The sequence below is a fragment of the Neomonachus schauinslandi genome, chromosome 12, assembly GCF_002201575.2.
Source record: "Neomonachus schauinslandi chromosome 12, ASM220157v2, whole genome shotgun sequence".
Classification (NCBI taxonomy): Eukaryota; Metazoa; Chordata; class Mammalia; order Carnivora; family Phocidae; genus Neomonachus; species Neomonachus schauinslandi.
The window spans coordinates 64,915,152-64,930,991 of NC_058414.1; the positions used below are offsets into that span (position 1 = coordinate 64,915,152).

Below are 15,840 nucleotides of genomic sequence, written 5' to 3' on the forward strand. Positions count from 1 at the left end.
GTTGGGGGGGAGGTGTAGGAGGCAAATGACACCTGCTAGCTCCTCTGTCCCTGGAGGAGTTTCCCTGTGATGTTTGTCCAGCCATGCTCTGAGATGAGCAAATCACTCTCCCTTCTGTCTGCCCCCAGCATGTTTCAAACTACTGGTTCTATATTGTATCTGCATGAGCTGTTTGTTGAGCTAAGGGCAGGGACTCAGCTTCCTGATACCCTCAAGGCTCTCCCAGAGTTGAGCCCAAAGATTTTTAAAATTCCAGGCTTTAAGTCACTGGTTTTAAGAACTCCTGAAATTTGGCCCCTCTCACTTTTTTTTCTCTTTTAATGTTATGTTAGTCACCATACAGTACACATTAGTTGATGTAGTGTTCCATGATTCATTGTTTGTGTATAACACCCAGTGCTCCATGTAATACGTGCCCTCCTTAATACCCATCACCTGGCTAACCCATCCCCCCACCCTCCTCCCCTCTGAAACCCTCAGTTTGTTTCCCAGAGTCCATAGTCTCTAATGATTTGTCTCCCCCTCTGATTCCCCCCCTTCATTTTTCCTTCTTCTCCTAATGTCCTCCGTGCTATTCCTTATGTTCCACATATCAGTGAAACCATATAATTGTCTTTCTCTGCTTGACTTATTTCCCTTAGCGTAATCCCCTCCAGTTCCTTCCATGTCGATGCAAATGGTGGGTATTCATCCTTTCTGATGGCTGAGTAATATTCCATTGTATATATGCACCACATCATCTTTATCCATTCGTCTGTTGAAGGACATCTTGGTAGGAATGGCAAAAATTAACAAGGCAGGAAAAAAATGTTGGAGAGCATGTGGAGAAGGGGGAACCCTCTTACACTGTTGGTGGGAATGCAAGTTGGTATAGCCCCTTTGGAAAGCAGTGTGGAGGTTCCTCAAAAAGTTAAAAATAGAGCTACCCTATGACCCAGGAATTGCACTACTGGCTATTTACCCCAAAGATACAGATGTAGTGAAAAGAAGGGGCACATGTACCCCAGTGTTCATAGCAGCAATGTCCACAATAGCCAAACTGTGAAAGGCCCCTCTTACTTTCAAAGGCAGATATTACGGAGATTCATCCTCCCCATTTGTGGGCTCCCCAGTGTGAAAGTCTGTTTTCTGCCCTTCTCTGTGTCACTAGCTCCCTCCCCACAGTGGATGGCCACTGTTTGTTTCATTCCCCGACTGCATTGTTGCCCTTCCTACCTCCTTTGATGCGGCCCCTTCCTAGCCTTTAGTTGTGGAGTTTGTTCTGCCAGTCTTTGGGCCATTTTCTGGGTTATTCACACTGATACGAATGCTATCTAGTTGTTGTATTAGGTGGTTGTATCCATGAGACAAGGTGAGCTTAGGGTCCTCCTATTCAGCCATCTTCTTGGCTGACGCTCAGCAGTTTTTTTTTTCTTTCAGCACTTGAATATATCATCCCACTCTCTCCTGGCCTGTAACGTTTCTGCTGAGAAATCTGACAACAGTATGGGGTTCTCTTTTAAGTTACAAGCTTCTCCGCTCTTGCTGCTTTTAAGATTCTTTGATTTTTGGTAGTTTTGTTGTGTCTTGGAGAAGGTTTCTGAGATTGTTTGGTAACCTATGAACTTCATGAATATGGATATCCAAATTTCTCCTCAGGTTTGGGAAGTTTTTAGCTTTTTGTGTGTTAGCCTTATTCTTTAAAAAAGTAAGCTTTCTTCTCCCTTCTCCCTCTCTCCTTCTGCAAGTCCAATAGTTTGCAAATTATTTCTTTTGATGGTATCCTATAGATCACATAGGCTTTCATCACTCTTTTTCATTCTTTTTGCCTTTGTTCTCCCATCACTGGATAATTTCAAAATTCCCATCTTCTTAGATTTTTTCCCCCCGCTTGATCCTTTGATGTTGGTGCTATTGTATTTTTCATTTCATTCATTTTATTCTTCTATTCCAGAGTATGCTTTGTCCTTTTTATGATATCTTTGTTAAACTGCTCATTTTGTTCATGTGTGTATTCTTGTACCTCACTTGTACCTTTAAGCTTCCTTAAAATAGGTATTTTGAATTCCTTATCAGGTAAACAGATCGCCATGTCTTTGGGTTCGGTTACTAGATTATCATTTTTTAGTGGTGTCATGTTTCCTTGATTTCTCATGTTCCTTAGAGTTTTGCATTGTCTTTGTATTTGAAGTAGCAGTCACCTCCTATCTTTACGATTTTCAGGAAATACCTTTGGGTGTGTGCCTGGGTGGCTTAGTCAGTTAAGCATCAGACTCTTGATTTCAGCTCAGGTCATGATCTTAGAGTCCTGGGATTGAGCTCCATGTGGGCTCCCTGTTTAGCGGGGAGTCTGCTTAAGAATTCTCTCGCTCCCTTCCTCTCCCCTCCCCCTGACTCACGTGTGCGCTCTAAAAATGAATACATGAAAATCTTAAAAAAAAAAAAATACCTTCAGTCAGCTCTGGTAGAGAATCTGTGACTTTCTATGGATATGCCTGCTCCATGCTTCTTGCTACCTCTTGTGGCAGAATTCTTAAGCTTGTATGCCTTCTCAATTTTGCAACGGACAAGGTTCAGTGCTGACAGTCTTCCTTTTGCTTTCCCAAGGGTAGGGCTAAAGCTCAAGTTTGTGGCCTCTCTGGCCCATGAATTTGGGCTGGCTTTTTGCACATGCTCACTACCCTCTGCCAAAATATGCTCTCAACCCAGTTGGGAGTGCACACAGAGAGCCAGCCATGGGGGGTGGGGTGGGGTGGTGGTGGTGGTGGTGGTGGTGGGTGGGTGGGGGGGTGGGTGGGTGTGTGTGTGTGTGTGTGTGTGTGTGTGGTGTGCGTTAGTTACATGAAGCATTGGGGGGTTCCCATATACTCAGGGAGATCCATGGGTAAGGTATCCTTAGCAGCTCATGAGCCAGCTTAATGGAGGCTGTGAAGCAGTTAGTAGATTCTATGTCCTTTTAATGACCTCCAAAGGTCATATCTCCTACTCTCCCAGCTTCTTTCCATCCCCTAGTCACATAGCTCATGGTTCAGTACTCTGGATGGGACCACAGTGAAATGGGCCTCTTAGGCGGCATCCTGCACAGCTGGGGAAGCTGGGCACTCACTCACTCTCACTTCCCCCCTTAGCCCCCCCCCCCCAGGAGAAACCACAGGCTGAGACCTCTCTTGGCCTTGAGTTGTTCCACCTTGAGGGAGGAGTGATAAGTCTAAACTATTCCTCTTTAATGCATCTAAACATATTTTTTTGCTCCAGTGGGATGCTAAAACTTTTCTGCTGGAAACTTGGACTTATACAAGGTCTCTCTTGTCCACGGGTGACCGCTTAAGATGATTTAGTGTTTTCTAGGGGTTTGCGGACTGCTGCTGAGAAGGGCCGAAGCTTGTTCGCAGGCTACTGCTGGGTCCAAGCCAGGACCTAGGTCTGTATGTTTTTTACAGAATGCAAGGGTGGGCAAAATTCCTCCTGGGTTGCTTGGTATATGCTGCTGGATTCCCAAAGTCCCACAAAGGCATTTCTGTCCATGGATCGATGCCAAATCATTGGTGGGAGGCTGGGGAGGGGGCACAAATGAGGGACATCTTGTTCAGCCATGTTGCTGACATCACTTCTTTAGTAAGGCTAACTGAGTGGCTGGGAAGAGGAAATGTTCAGTCATCTCTTCTCAGTGGTCAAATTTCTGCTGTCTTTGCTTTGTCCTTTCTCTAGGTGCAATTCCTTTCAGTTATGAAGGCTAAAAGTTCAAGATAAAGGTATTTGCATGTTTGATCTCTCCTGAGGGCCATAGGGAAGGGCCTATTCCAGGCATCTCTCTTTGGCTTGCAGATGGCCATCCTCTTGCTTCCTCTTCATATGGTCCTCCCTCTCTGTTCTCAAAATTCTATGTATTCTTAAAGCTATTCCATAGCTTGCTGACAAACAGTGGTATTTCACATCCCAGCAATAGTTTCAAGACATAATTCCTTTAGCTACTGGAATGAGAGTGAACAAAAATGGATGAAATCAAAGCGAGGTGACAAGGTCTCACAAGTAAAGGTTCAAATTCAAAGACCAAGACTAATAAGGGTAAAGCACTGGCTCCTTTGGGCACCTGCTGGAGGTCTCAAGGGACTGCCTCCAGGCCCTTGACCCAAGCAGCTATACATCTGGTCTACTCCTGGGCTAAAGCTGCTCAGATTCCAAACACAAGCCTTGCAAAGAGTGGTAAACAAAATATTGTGGACACTAACCACTTTGCAAGTGATCTTTCTCTCTCTGATTCAAACACACAAGCAGGCCCATTTATTACAGTTTATGATCTTTTGGTAGCACTTTTTGTGTATGCGACTGGCCATGCTATAATGTGATTCTGTGCCACTCTTCCTCACTGGACTCTGAACAGTTCTGTCTTCCTCAGCAGAGGACTCAGCACAGATCCTACTCCTCAGGACGTTCTGCACAGAAGTTTACTCAATGAATAGCGCAGTAAATTAAGACAAAATTATCCCTCCTTTTCCCTTCTCCTACACTCATTAGAGTATAAGCTGAACTAATCAGGGGAAAGGTGGAGTGTGGTAAATATAGTATTTCCTTATAAATAAGGATATTAGAAGACAAACATGACCAATAACTACCTTTCAATAATTACCACACAAAAATGCAGAAATACCACAATAAAAATATAATTAAGTTTTCAAAGAACAGAAGTATTGCATGCATACATATTCACATACTTCATTTGAGAACCTCAGTGCTACTTCTTTCTACTATAGCTAAACATAAAATGCCCAGATACACACAAAACAAATACAAATTTTAAACATTTTTACAAAGGTGAAAATATAAAGAAATGAAGACTATGGATTTATGTCTACAAACAATTTACTTTGAATCCCATCTGATGTGAAAACCTAACAGTTTATCAGACTTTGTATTTGATACAACTATATGTTAGAATTACGGTGGACAAAATTGATGAAATCCTAATCCTCAACAGCCTATACCATGCGACCTTCAACTATTCTAAGTACTGTTCCTATAATTTTCTGTTTATTAAAACTTCAATTTTAAGGGAACAGAACTGAACTTAATGCTCTTTCAGGAAAGAGAATAAACATTAATTAAATCTTCAATCCCAACTTTTAAAGCTTAGAGCTCTTTAAGTATTCTGCTAATCTGAAACTATTTTTGGTTCATTGCTAACTTTTAAAATATCTTAAGACAATTAATGTGATTTAAGGTCATTTTTTTTTTTTTTTTTTGTTTTGGGTAAAACTGTTTTTTTTTTTTTTTTTTACCAAAGCAGTAAGGCAAGAAAGTGTTTCCTTTTCCAAATCAGATAGGGAATATCCATTTTAAAATTCAGGGACTAGAATCATTGTAAATAATCCTACTAACAGGATATTAAGGCTGCTGTGATTTTCCTTTACATTTAAACCATAACATAAGATTAACAGTGTTATTGCCTACAAATGTTGAATTTATAAGCATTTGGGCTTAAATCACAGGACATAAATATGGTCATTTGTCTATACTTCAATTCCAGTTAACAAAACACTGTTTTTCACAATCATCTTGGATAAGTTTGAAGATGAAGTTAGAAAATGCTACACCAAAGCTGAAACTGGATGACTCTGCTACAAGGAAATATGCTGGAGGGGTCAAGAGTGGTTTTCCAGTATCTGGTTAGTGTTGGCACAATGTGCCCCAACCCTGCACAGAATCTACAGGCCACACCCCGGCCATCATGACACATGTGTGTGTGCCTTTAATGCTCCGAAGGGCCTGGCCTGCTACTTACCAAAGGTGAGATGTGTGGCTTTGCAAGAACCACCAGGTGCCAGTTAGAATATATCCTATTTGCTGCAACATTCTTCTTTGAGGCAAGCCCTTCTAGATATATGAATGAGAAAAATCACATAACCTAGCCTGCGTAAGATTTCCTAAAATCATTTCCTAGCATGAATGTGAACCAGACTTTGCTGTATGCATCTACCAGTGTTAGCACCATATTTAAGCCTGAACTGAGGTAAAGATAAACACTCAAGATAGCTTTGGGTAAAAATTACAGTAGCAATTTTGAATGGGGTGCTTACAGCAGTGTTCTTCCTGATCATTCAAATAAGTTGTTTGAAGAACCATTTGATCCCAAGTATATATATCCAATATATATTGAAATTGATAATACAAAGCTAGGTGTATAAGCTTTTAACAGAGAAAATACAGCAAAACAGAATTCTCATTTTTGAAATTCAAACTATGTCATTATTGGGTTGATGAAGTCAAAGATTTCGATAAAATATACTGAGCCAACATGACAAGGCCAGTTTATCAAATAGCAATGTCTAGGAATTCCATTTTTCAGAGCATGGTCAAGTTTATGGTAGACACTACCTAGTCAATATCCGGTGCCTCCAAGAACTACATTAATCTATTTGTATCTTGCTAGTCGCTCCATTTAATAAAAAGGGGAGTAGCTTCTCTCTTCCCCAACTGTTTTAATCTATGTAGACAAACCTTTCTGGAACTTTTACTTATCATTTATATAAAGGAATGGGGAGCGAAAGACCCTAAAACTTAAAATCTTGAAGGTATATAATATGTTTCAGCAAATAAAGTTTAGTTGAGAAATAACTGGACAAAATGAGGTAATTCTCTAGTTCCTATAAACTGATAAGGTGAAACAATGTGGAAGATAAAGAACTAATGAAAACTTTTCAAACTGCCTTTCCCCTTTTTAACATTACTTAACATATAAGAGGAATAAGAAACCTTAGATACAGCTAGCTTTGGGGAGCAAAACAAAACTAATTTTTCAAAGGAGAACTATAATTACTTATCAAATAAAATATAATCTTGGGAGTCTGAATTCCAGTGTTGTCCTATCTCTATAGTCGGGGCTAGTCTTGGTGCTCAGGCAGAAGCACTAAGGAGCAGTGCTTACTGCCCACACAGCCTATCACTCGATTTGGCCAAGATTCTTCAAAAACACTCACCAGTAGTATTTTCAGTGGACGCTGTTGAGATTCAGATAAAAATAGGAGGAACTTCCCCCTGCAGCCTATAGAAACGTTTAAGGTTTGTACTTAACCTTTTTAAAAAATTCAGTTGAATACTGCAGATCGTTCTTCAGAAAAGTCATGTAAACAGTCATTTTTCTTTTATCAATATGCCGGTGCTAACATACACAGAGGTATAGCTTAGCTACATCTGCCAGAATGCGGACTAATATATAAGATCTTTCAGTTCCCTGTCGGTCAGTTCATTCACTTCCATAATCTTCTCTAAATGTTCCATGTATCGGCCATGGTCCTGCAGGAAATGAGGGACCCTCATGTTTTCAATAACTGCCAATCCTTTCAAGCGATCCACATCTTCGTAAGAGACCTGAAAAAAGGAAGGTGGGTTAATTTTTTTTTTTTTTAAAGATTTTATTTATTTATCTGAGAGAGAGAATGGGAGACAGAGAGCATGAGAGGGGAAGGGTCAGAGGGAGAAGCAGACCCCCCGCCGAGCAGGGAGCCCGATGCGGGACTCGATCCTGGGACTCCAGGATCATGACCTGAGCCGAAGGCAGTCGCTTAACCAACTGAGCCACCCAGGCACCCGGTGGGTTAATTTTTAAATGTAAGTAATTTCTTCCCTAAGTCTTAAGAGAAACATTACTTCAATACCTGCAAAATAACAAAAATCAATGGCTTCCTTTCCCTACTGTATTAAATACGAATGTATTGGGGCACCTGGGTGGCACATTAGGTTAAGTGTTCGACTCCTGATTTCAGCTCAGGTCATGATCTCAGGGTTGTGAGATGGAGCCCTGCACTGGGCTCACGTTCTGGGCGTGGAGCCTGCTTGAGATTCTCTCTCTCCCCCCTCCCTCTGCACCCATACTAAAAAAAAAAAAAAAAAAAAAAAAAAAATTTTTCTTCCTGCTCATACCATGACCGTAAAAAAAAAAAAAATCAAGTCAGGGGCGCCTGGGTGGCTCAGTCGTTAAGCGTCTGCTTTCAGCTCAGGGTCCTGGGATCGAGCCCCGCATCGGGCTCCCCGTTCTGTGGGAAGCCTGCTTCTCCTTCTCCCATTCCCCCTGCTTGTGTTCCCTCTCTCGCTGTGTCTCTCTCTGTCAAATAAATAAATAAAAATCTTTAAAAAAAAAAAAAATCAAGTCAGTATTTAACATTCTATCTTGGACCTATACTGTTTGTCTAGAATTTACATAACTAAACTTAATACATGTGTGTGAGAGACTAAAACCTAAACAAATGTCCTGACTAAATCTAAATGAAAGAACCCAGGAAACAGCTAGAATATAAATACCGTATCACTGAATTAGGAAAATCAGCACGATTATAGACTGAATTCCTATTTCTATTTAATTTCAGAAATAAAACTGTTTTATGTTAAATTCTCTTTGTAAACAAGTATCCTATAAAATCTTTTTACTTATGTAAGAAGTATTTTTTTTACTTTTATATTTTTATTTTTTTTATTAGGTAAGAAGCCAATCTCTTGTAAGTATATTGAGTTTATGGATGAAACTCTTTAAGTTCTAAAAATTAAGATTCAGTAGAAAGGCTTTAAATAAAGAAATCATGTTCATTTATATTTTAATAAGTTTTAATTTTTTTATTTTATCTATTAGAGAGCACACACAAGCAGAGGGAGAAGCAGACTCCCCGCTGAGCAGGGAGCCTGACATGGGGCTTGATCCCAGGACCCCAAGACCATGACCTGAGCCAAAGGCAGACACTTAACTGAATGAGCCACCCAGATGTCCCTTAGGTTTTAATTTTTAAGTTATTATTGAAATTATTTTGAGTATTTCTACCACTAAGTAATGAAAATAGGTTTGTTGTTTGATACCGGTGTGGTTTAATTTTTCTTCTTCCTTCCTCGACTGACAAGACCTATCCATAAATATGTCCAAGAGATAAACTGTATAGGTTTCCTTTTAGGTTTTTGGTGTTTAATCCATTTTTAGTTTATTTTTGTGTATGGTGTAAGAAGGTGGTCCAGTTTCATTCTTTTGCATGCAGCTGTCCAGTTTTCCCAGCACCATTTATTGAGGAAGTGTCTTTTTTCCACTGTGTACTCTGCTTCTGTCATAAATTAAATGATCTAGGTTATTCTGTTCCAATGTTTTATGTATCTATTTCTGTATCAATTCCATACTGTTTCAATTACTATAGCTCTGTAGTATATCTTGAAATCTGGGATTATTATACTTCTAGCCTAGTTCTTCTTTATTAAGATGGCTTTGCTACTTGACGTTGTTTGTGGTTTCATACAAATTTCAGGATTGATTATTCTAGTTCTGTGAAAAATGCTACTGGTATTTTGATTGGTATTGCACTGAATCTGTAGATTGCTTTGGGTAGTATGGACATTTTAACAAAATTAATTCTTCCAATCCAAGAACACAGTGTTATCTTCCCACTTGTTAGTGTCATCTTCAATTTCTTTCATCAGTGTCTTCTAGTTTTCAGAATATAGGTCTTTCACCTCCTTGGTTAATTTATTTCTAGGTATTTTATGCTTTTAGTACGGTAAGTGGGATTGTTAATTTCTTTTTCTGCTTTGTTGTTATTGTATAGAAATGCAATAGATTTTTGTATCCTGTAACTTTACTGAATTCATTTATTCTACAGTTTTTTGGTGGAGTCCTTAGGGTTTTCTATATATAGTATGTCATCTGATGGTTTTACTTCTTACTAATGTGGATGCCTTTTATGTCTTTTTCTTGTCTGACAGCTAGGACTTCTAGTACTATGTTGAAAAAAAAAAAAGTAAGAATGGACATCCTGGTCTCATTCCTGATCTTAGAGGAGTTTTGAAAAGCTTTCAGTTTTTTCATTGTTGGCTCTTGGGTTTTAATTTATGGCCTTTATTATGTTGAGGTATGTTCCCTCTAAACCTTTGTCAAGGGTTTTTATCACTAATGGATGTTGTACTCTGTCAAACTTTTTTTTCCTCATCTATTGAAATGATGTGGTTTTTAATTCTTTGTTACTGATGTGATGTATCATGACTGATTTGCAAATACTGACCTGTAGTTTTTTTTGTAGTGACTTTGGTTTTAGTATCAGGATAATGCTGGCCTTGCAGAATGAATTTGGAAATTTTCCTTCCTCTTCTATGTTTTTGGAAGAGTTTGAGAATTATATTTACTCTTTGTTTGGTAGAATTTAGAATTCATCCATGGAGCCATGTGGTCCTAGTTGTTGGGAGTTTTGTTTGTTGGGAATTCATTTATTACTGATGTAGTTTCATTACTAGTAATCAGTCTGTTCAAATTCTCTACTTCTTCCTGATTCAGTTTTAGAGGATTGTATGTTTCTATTTTTGTGGTATCCTATTTCTCCTCTTTTGTATCCGATTTGAGTCCTCTCTTTTTAATGAGTCTGGCTAAAGGTTTATGAATTTTGTTTATCTTTCAAAAAACCAGATCCTGGTTTCATTGATCTTTTCTACTAGCTTTGTTCTTTTCTAGTTCCTCAAGGTAGGCCTGTATCACTATAAACATCCTTCTTAGAACTGCTTTTGCTGTGTCCCCAAAGTTTTAGACCACTGTGTTTTCATATTCATTTGTTTTCATGTATTTTTTTGGTTTCCTCTTTGATTTCTTTGTATACCCACTGTTTCTTAAACCATTCTGAGTTTATTATAGGAAAGAATGAGTAAACATAAAACACAGATCTCATATAAAGAGAAAGGAGATACACATATGGAAAGGGAGGTGTAAAAGAAACTTGCAGTGTCTGATTTGAATTAGAATCCCCTTATGATTTAAAACAAATACATGATTTGCTCACTGGGAAAACCTAGAAGCATCAATATTCCAGGAGTAATGAGCACACCTAGTACTCACTGTTTTCTAAATACCATTTTCACTAAAAGGAATCAAGTCTTCCTTGGAGAAATAGCTCATCTGAGATTTGGATAGAAAAGGTGTAAGATGGACCCAGAACATTTTACTTTGCCAGAAAACAGGAGCAGCCACTGGAAGGGTTGAATAAAAAAACACTTAAGTCCATAATAATAATGCAAAAAAGGAGTGAAATGTAACAGAATTTGAAGATCTCTATTTTGCTGACTGATATGGGCAAAGATCATCAAAGGATGTTAAAACCATTCCTTGGAAGGTTAAGGAACAGTACATTCTTAGGTATTACCCCACACATTATTTAATATAAAAAAAGGTACCTTTACAAAACAAGGGAGAGAGCTGGCAGTAACTAACTTACCCAAGTGATCAAATACAGCATCACTGATAATGGAACAAAATCACGTATGTGCTTTTTAAGGTGATGAAATATACAAGTCACTTATGTAGTATTCTTGGTAAAAATGTTTAACCCAAACCTAATCACAAGAAAACAATAGGATAATACAGATTGTAGGAATTCTCAAGAAAAATGTCAGGAAAAATAAAGACTTGGGCGGGGGGCAGGGAACAAAGTGGACTTCTATAGATTAAGAGAGATTAAATATTATAACCAAATGTAAGGCATGAATCCTTATCAAATCAGTGATTTCTTAAGAAAATCACAGGGTCATGTCAGATTAAAGGGGGAAGTGTTATACTTGCAGCTTATTTAAAATGCTTTAGAGAAAGCAGTATATAAAATAAAACCATGTAATACATTGCCAAATTTCCTATTCCCTTCAGAGAAATTTTGGAGTTTGGCTTTGTGACACCATTATTTCTTCCTCCAGGAAACTTCAAACACATAGTCTAAAAACAATTTGAATCTGAATCTTATTTAATCATTAAATCAAGCCTGAGGAAATGATGACCTGGTGTGTTGTAGACTACATGCCACTGGTTTCACTCACCTTCCCCAGGGCGGTCAGAAGATGAAAGTCAATGGTCTCTCTGTATCGGAGGATTTGTAGAATACCATCCAAGTATACCTGGTCTTTACTGAAGCACCCTGGAGGAAGACAAGAGCTTTTATTTTCTAAGTAATTAGATACTAACACAGTCCCCTTACTGTAGGCATCAGTCCTGAATAAAAATAAAAATGGCAAATTAGAATTAACTATCTTCATAACATAAAATGCAAGGTCTTGGGTAGCACCAGGATAATGTGCAGACTGGTAGCTTCCCTTTAAGAATTTCTTCTCCCCAGATCCCCCTTCCCCATAGTTAAAACAGCATTTTTTCTAATCATAAAAAAATACTGATGATTTAAAATAGAGGATATGTCATCCACACTCCCACCATTTGATCATAACCTTAACTCCCATGTGTATGGAGGCACTTGGGGCAGCAGGGAGGACAGCTATTGAGCAGTAAGTCTCACAGGGGGCAAGGTGGAGACATGGGATTTCAGAAACTCCTGGTTTTTAAAAATACTACCCGTTACCCCATTAAAAACAGCTATAGGTGATGTTGATACTCTGCCTCCATATGAAAACAAGAATTAAAACTGGATTTTAATATGGAGGTTTAAAAATAGAAGAAAATATGAAAACATGAAAAGGAATAGCTCATGAGATCTGAGCCTAGTTAGTGTTCCACTTACAAAGACAACTTTTTTCCCATAACTTGTGTAAATTGACTAAAATTCTATCATATTAACTCATACATTAAGAAATTAATTTTTTGGGGTATGCTAATAGCATGGGAATTACAGAAAAAAGGTGGTACACTTTTTCAACTAGGCTCAGATCTCATGAGCTGTTCCTACTTTTTAGGAGGAATAAATCAGATACATATTGAAGTACTTATAGGTAAAAGAACATGATGTTTGGAAATGATTTAAAATACTATAGGAAAACAGGAACTTAGAAGAATAGATGACCCACTGCTAGGAAATGTTGATAATTACTAAGATTAAGTGATGTTTAATGAGGGCACATCCGATTAATCACTTCTTTTGAAATTTTTCAAATTTCAAATTTTTAGTAATAAACAGTTTTCTTAAAGTTATATGGGGAGGCCTGTTTCTCCCTCATCCACTCCCCCTGCTTGTGTTCCGGCTCTCACTATGTCTGTCAAATAAATAAAATCTTAAAAAAAAAAAAAAAAGTTATATGGGGGCACCTGGGTGGCTAAGTTGGTTGAACATCTGGCTTTTAATTGTGGTTCAGGTCATGACACCACATACCTAAAATGTGGTAGGGAGAGGAGTACAAATTTAATGCTTTATGTATGGGTTCAAACTTAAGAAGATCATCAACTTAATATAGAGACTCCACTAAAAGTCTCCTAGAACTGATTAATGAATTCAGTAAGGTTGCAGGATACAAAATCAATATACAAAAATCCACTGCATTTCTATACACAAATAATGAAGCAGCAGAAAGAGAAAATAAGAAAATCCCATTTACAATTGTACCAAAAATAATAAAATATCTAGGAATAAACTTAACCAAAGGGGTGAAAGACCTGTACTCTAGAAACTATAAAACACTGATGAAAGAAACTGAAGATGACACAGATATTCCATGTTCATGGATTTGCAGAACAAATATTGTTAAAATGTCCATACTACCCAGCAATCTCCAGATTTAATGCAATCCCTATCAAAATACCAATAGCATTTTTCATAGAACAAGAACAAATAATCTTAAAATTTGTATGGACTCACAAAAGACCCCAAATAGCCAAAATAATCTGGAAAAAGAATAAAACTGGAGGTTATCATAATACCAGATTTCCAGATATATTACCAAGCTCTAGTAATCAAAACAGTATGGTACTGGTAGAAAAACAGACACATAGATCAATGGAACAGAATAGAGAGCCCAGAAAGAAACCCATGATTATATGGTCAATTAATCTTTGACAAAGGAAGCAAGAATATGCAATGAGAAAAAGTCTAACAAATGACACTGGGAAAACTGGACCACTTTCTTACATTATACACAAAAATAAACTCAGAATGAATTAGGGACCTAAATGTGAGACCTGAAACTATAAAAATCACAGAAGAGAGCACAGGCAACAATTTCTTTGACACTGGCCATAGCAACATTTTTCTAGATATGTCTCCTGAAGCAAAGGAAGCAAAAGCAAAAATAAACTATTGGCACTACATGAAAATAAAAAGCTTTTACACAGCAAAGGAAACAACCAACAAAACAAAAAGATAACCTAGTGAATGGGAGAAGATATCTGCAAATGATATATCTGATAAGGGGTTTGTAATCAAAATATATAAAGAACTTATACAACTCAACACCAAATAAACCCTGAAATAATCCAATTAAAAATGGGCAGAAGGGGCGCCTGGGTGGCTCAGTTGGTTGAGCGACTGCCTTCGGCTCAGGTCATGATCCTGGAGTCCTGGGATCGAGTCCCGCATCGGGCTCCCTGCTCAGCGGGGGGTCTGCTTCTCCCTCTGACCCTCTTCCCGCTCGTGCTCTCTGTCTCTCATTCTCTCTCTCTCTCTCAAATAAATAAATAAAATCTTTAAAAAAAAAAAAAAATGGGCAGAAGACACAAAGAGACAGTTCTCTAAAGAAGACATACATGCTGGAGGGGAAGGAGATGGAGTAACTGGGTGATGGGCTTAAAGGAGGACACTCGATGTAATGAGCACTGGGTAATCTATGCAACTAATTAATCACTAAATTCTACCTCTGAAACTAATGATACACTCACTATATGTTAAATTGAATTTAAATAAAACATTTTAAAAAAAGACATACAGATGGCCAACAGACACATGAAAAGATACTCAACATCACTCATCATCAGGCAAAGGCAAATCAAAACACTTCACACCTGTGAAAATGGCTAAAATCAAAAAGACAAGAAGCAAGGTGAGGATGTGGAGAAAAGGAACCCTGGTGCTCTGTTGGTGGGAATGCAAACTGGGACAGCTACTGTGGAAGAGTATGATGGTTCTTAAAACAATCAGAATTACCATATGATCCAGTAATTGCACTAGTGGGTATTCACCCAAAAATACGAAAACACCAATTTGAAAAGATATATGCACCCCTGGGTTTACTGCAGCATTATTTACAATAGCCAAATTAATAGAAGCAACCTGTGTATGATAGATGAATGGATAAAGAAGATGTGGTGTATGTTTATATGTGTGTTTTTATATACACACACACACAATGGATTATTACTCAGCCATAATAAAGAATGAAATCTTGCCATTTGCAACAACATGGGATGATCTAGAGGGTATAATGCTAACTGAAATAAGTCAAAGAAAGATAAGTACCGTATGATTTCACTCATATATGGAATTTAAGAAACAAAACAATGAAAAACAACAACAAAAAACCAGACTCTTAAATATAGAGAAAAAACTGAGGGTTACCAGAAGGGAGGTGGGTGGGGAATGGGTGAAAAAGGTGATGGGGATTAAGAGTACTTATCGTGATGAGCACTGAATAATGTACAGAATTGTTCAATCACTATATTGTACACCTGAAACTAATATAACACTGTATGTTAATTATACTGGAATTTTTTTAAATTAAAAAATTAAAACAATGAGATACCCACTAAGACGATTATAATAATTTTAAAAATGAAAATACAAGTATTGGTAAGTGTTGGTGAGGATATGGAAAAATAAGAATCCCATATACTTCTGGTGGGAATATAAAATATCGCATTCACTTTGGAGAACAATCTGGCAGTTCCTCAAAAGCTTAAACAGAGAGTTACCATATGACCCAACAATTCTACTCCTAAGTATATACCCAAGAGAATTAAAAATATAAACTTGTACCCAAATGTTCACAGTAACATTATAATAGCCAAAACGTGAGGAAACAACTCAAATGTCCATTAACAGTGAATGGAAAAATAAAATGTGTTTTATACGTGCAATAGAATGTTATTCAGCAATAAAAAAGACAGAATACTGATACATGCTACCATAGGGATGAACCTTAAAAACATTATGC

General features: G+C 37.8%; 2 protein-coding genes across 2 annotated transcripts in view; one reads left to right on the plus strand and one right to left on the minus strand.

Moving 5' to 3' along the window:
* Positions 1-6,512, plus strand: part of LOC110588895 — a 44,742-nt gene extending 38,230 nt beyond the window's left edge. Inside the window, exon 3 of the mRNA XM_021699286.1 lies at positions 5,504-6,512. Coding sequence (XP_021554961.1) covers positions 5,504-5,589 — 86 coding nt within the window. The 3' untranslated portion in view covers positions 5,590-6,512. The remainder of the gene's footprint in view (positions 1-5,503) is intronic.
* A 670-nt stretch (positions 6,513-7,182) lies between these two features.
* The window catches only part of KIAA0895 (KIAA0895 ortholog), a 43,435-nt gene continuing 34,777 nt past the window's right edge, over positions 7,183-15,840 (minus strand). The window contains exons 6-7 of the mRNA XM_021699336.1: positions 11,794-11,891; positions 7,183-7,344 (exon numbers count right to left, since the gene is read on the minus strand). Of these exons, the coding sequence (XP_021555011.1) occupies positions 7,183-7,344; positions 11,794-11,891 (260 nt within the window). The remainder of the gene's footprint in view (positions 7,345-11,793; positions 11,892-15,840) is intronic.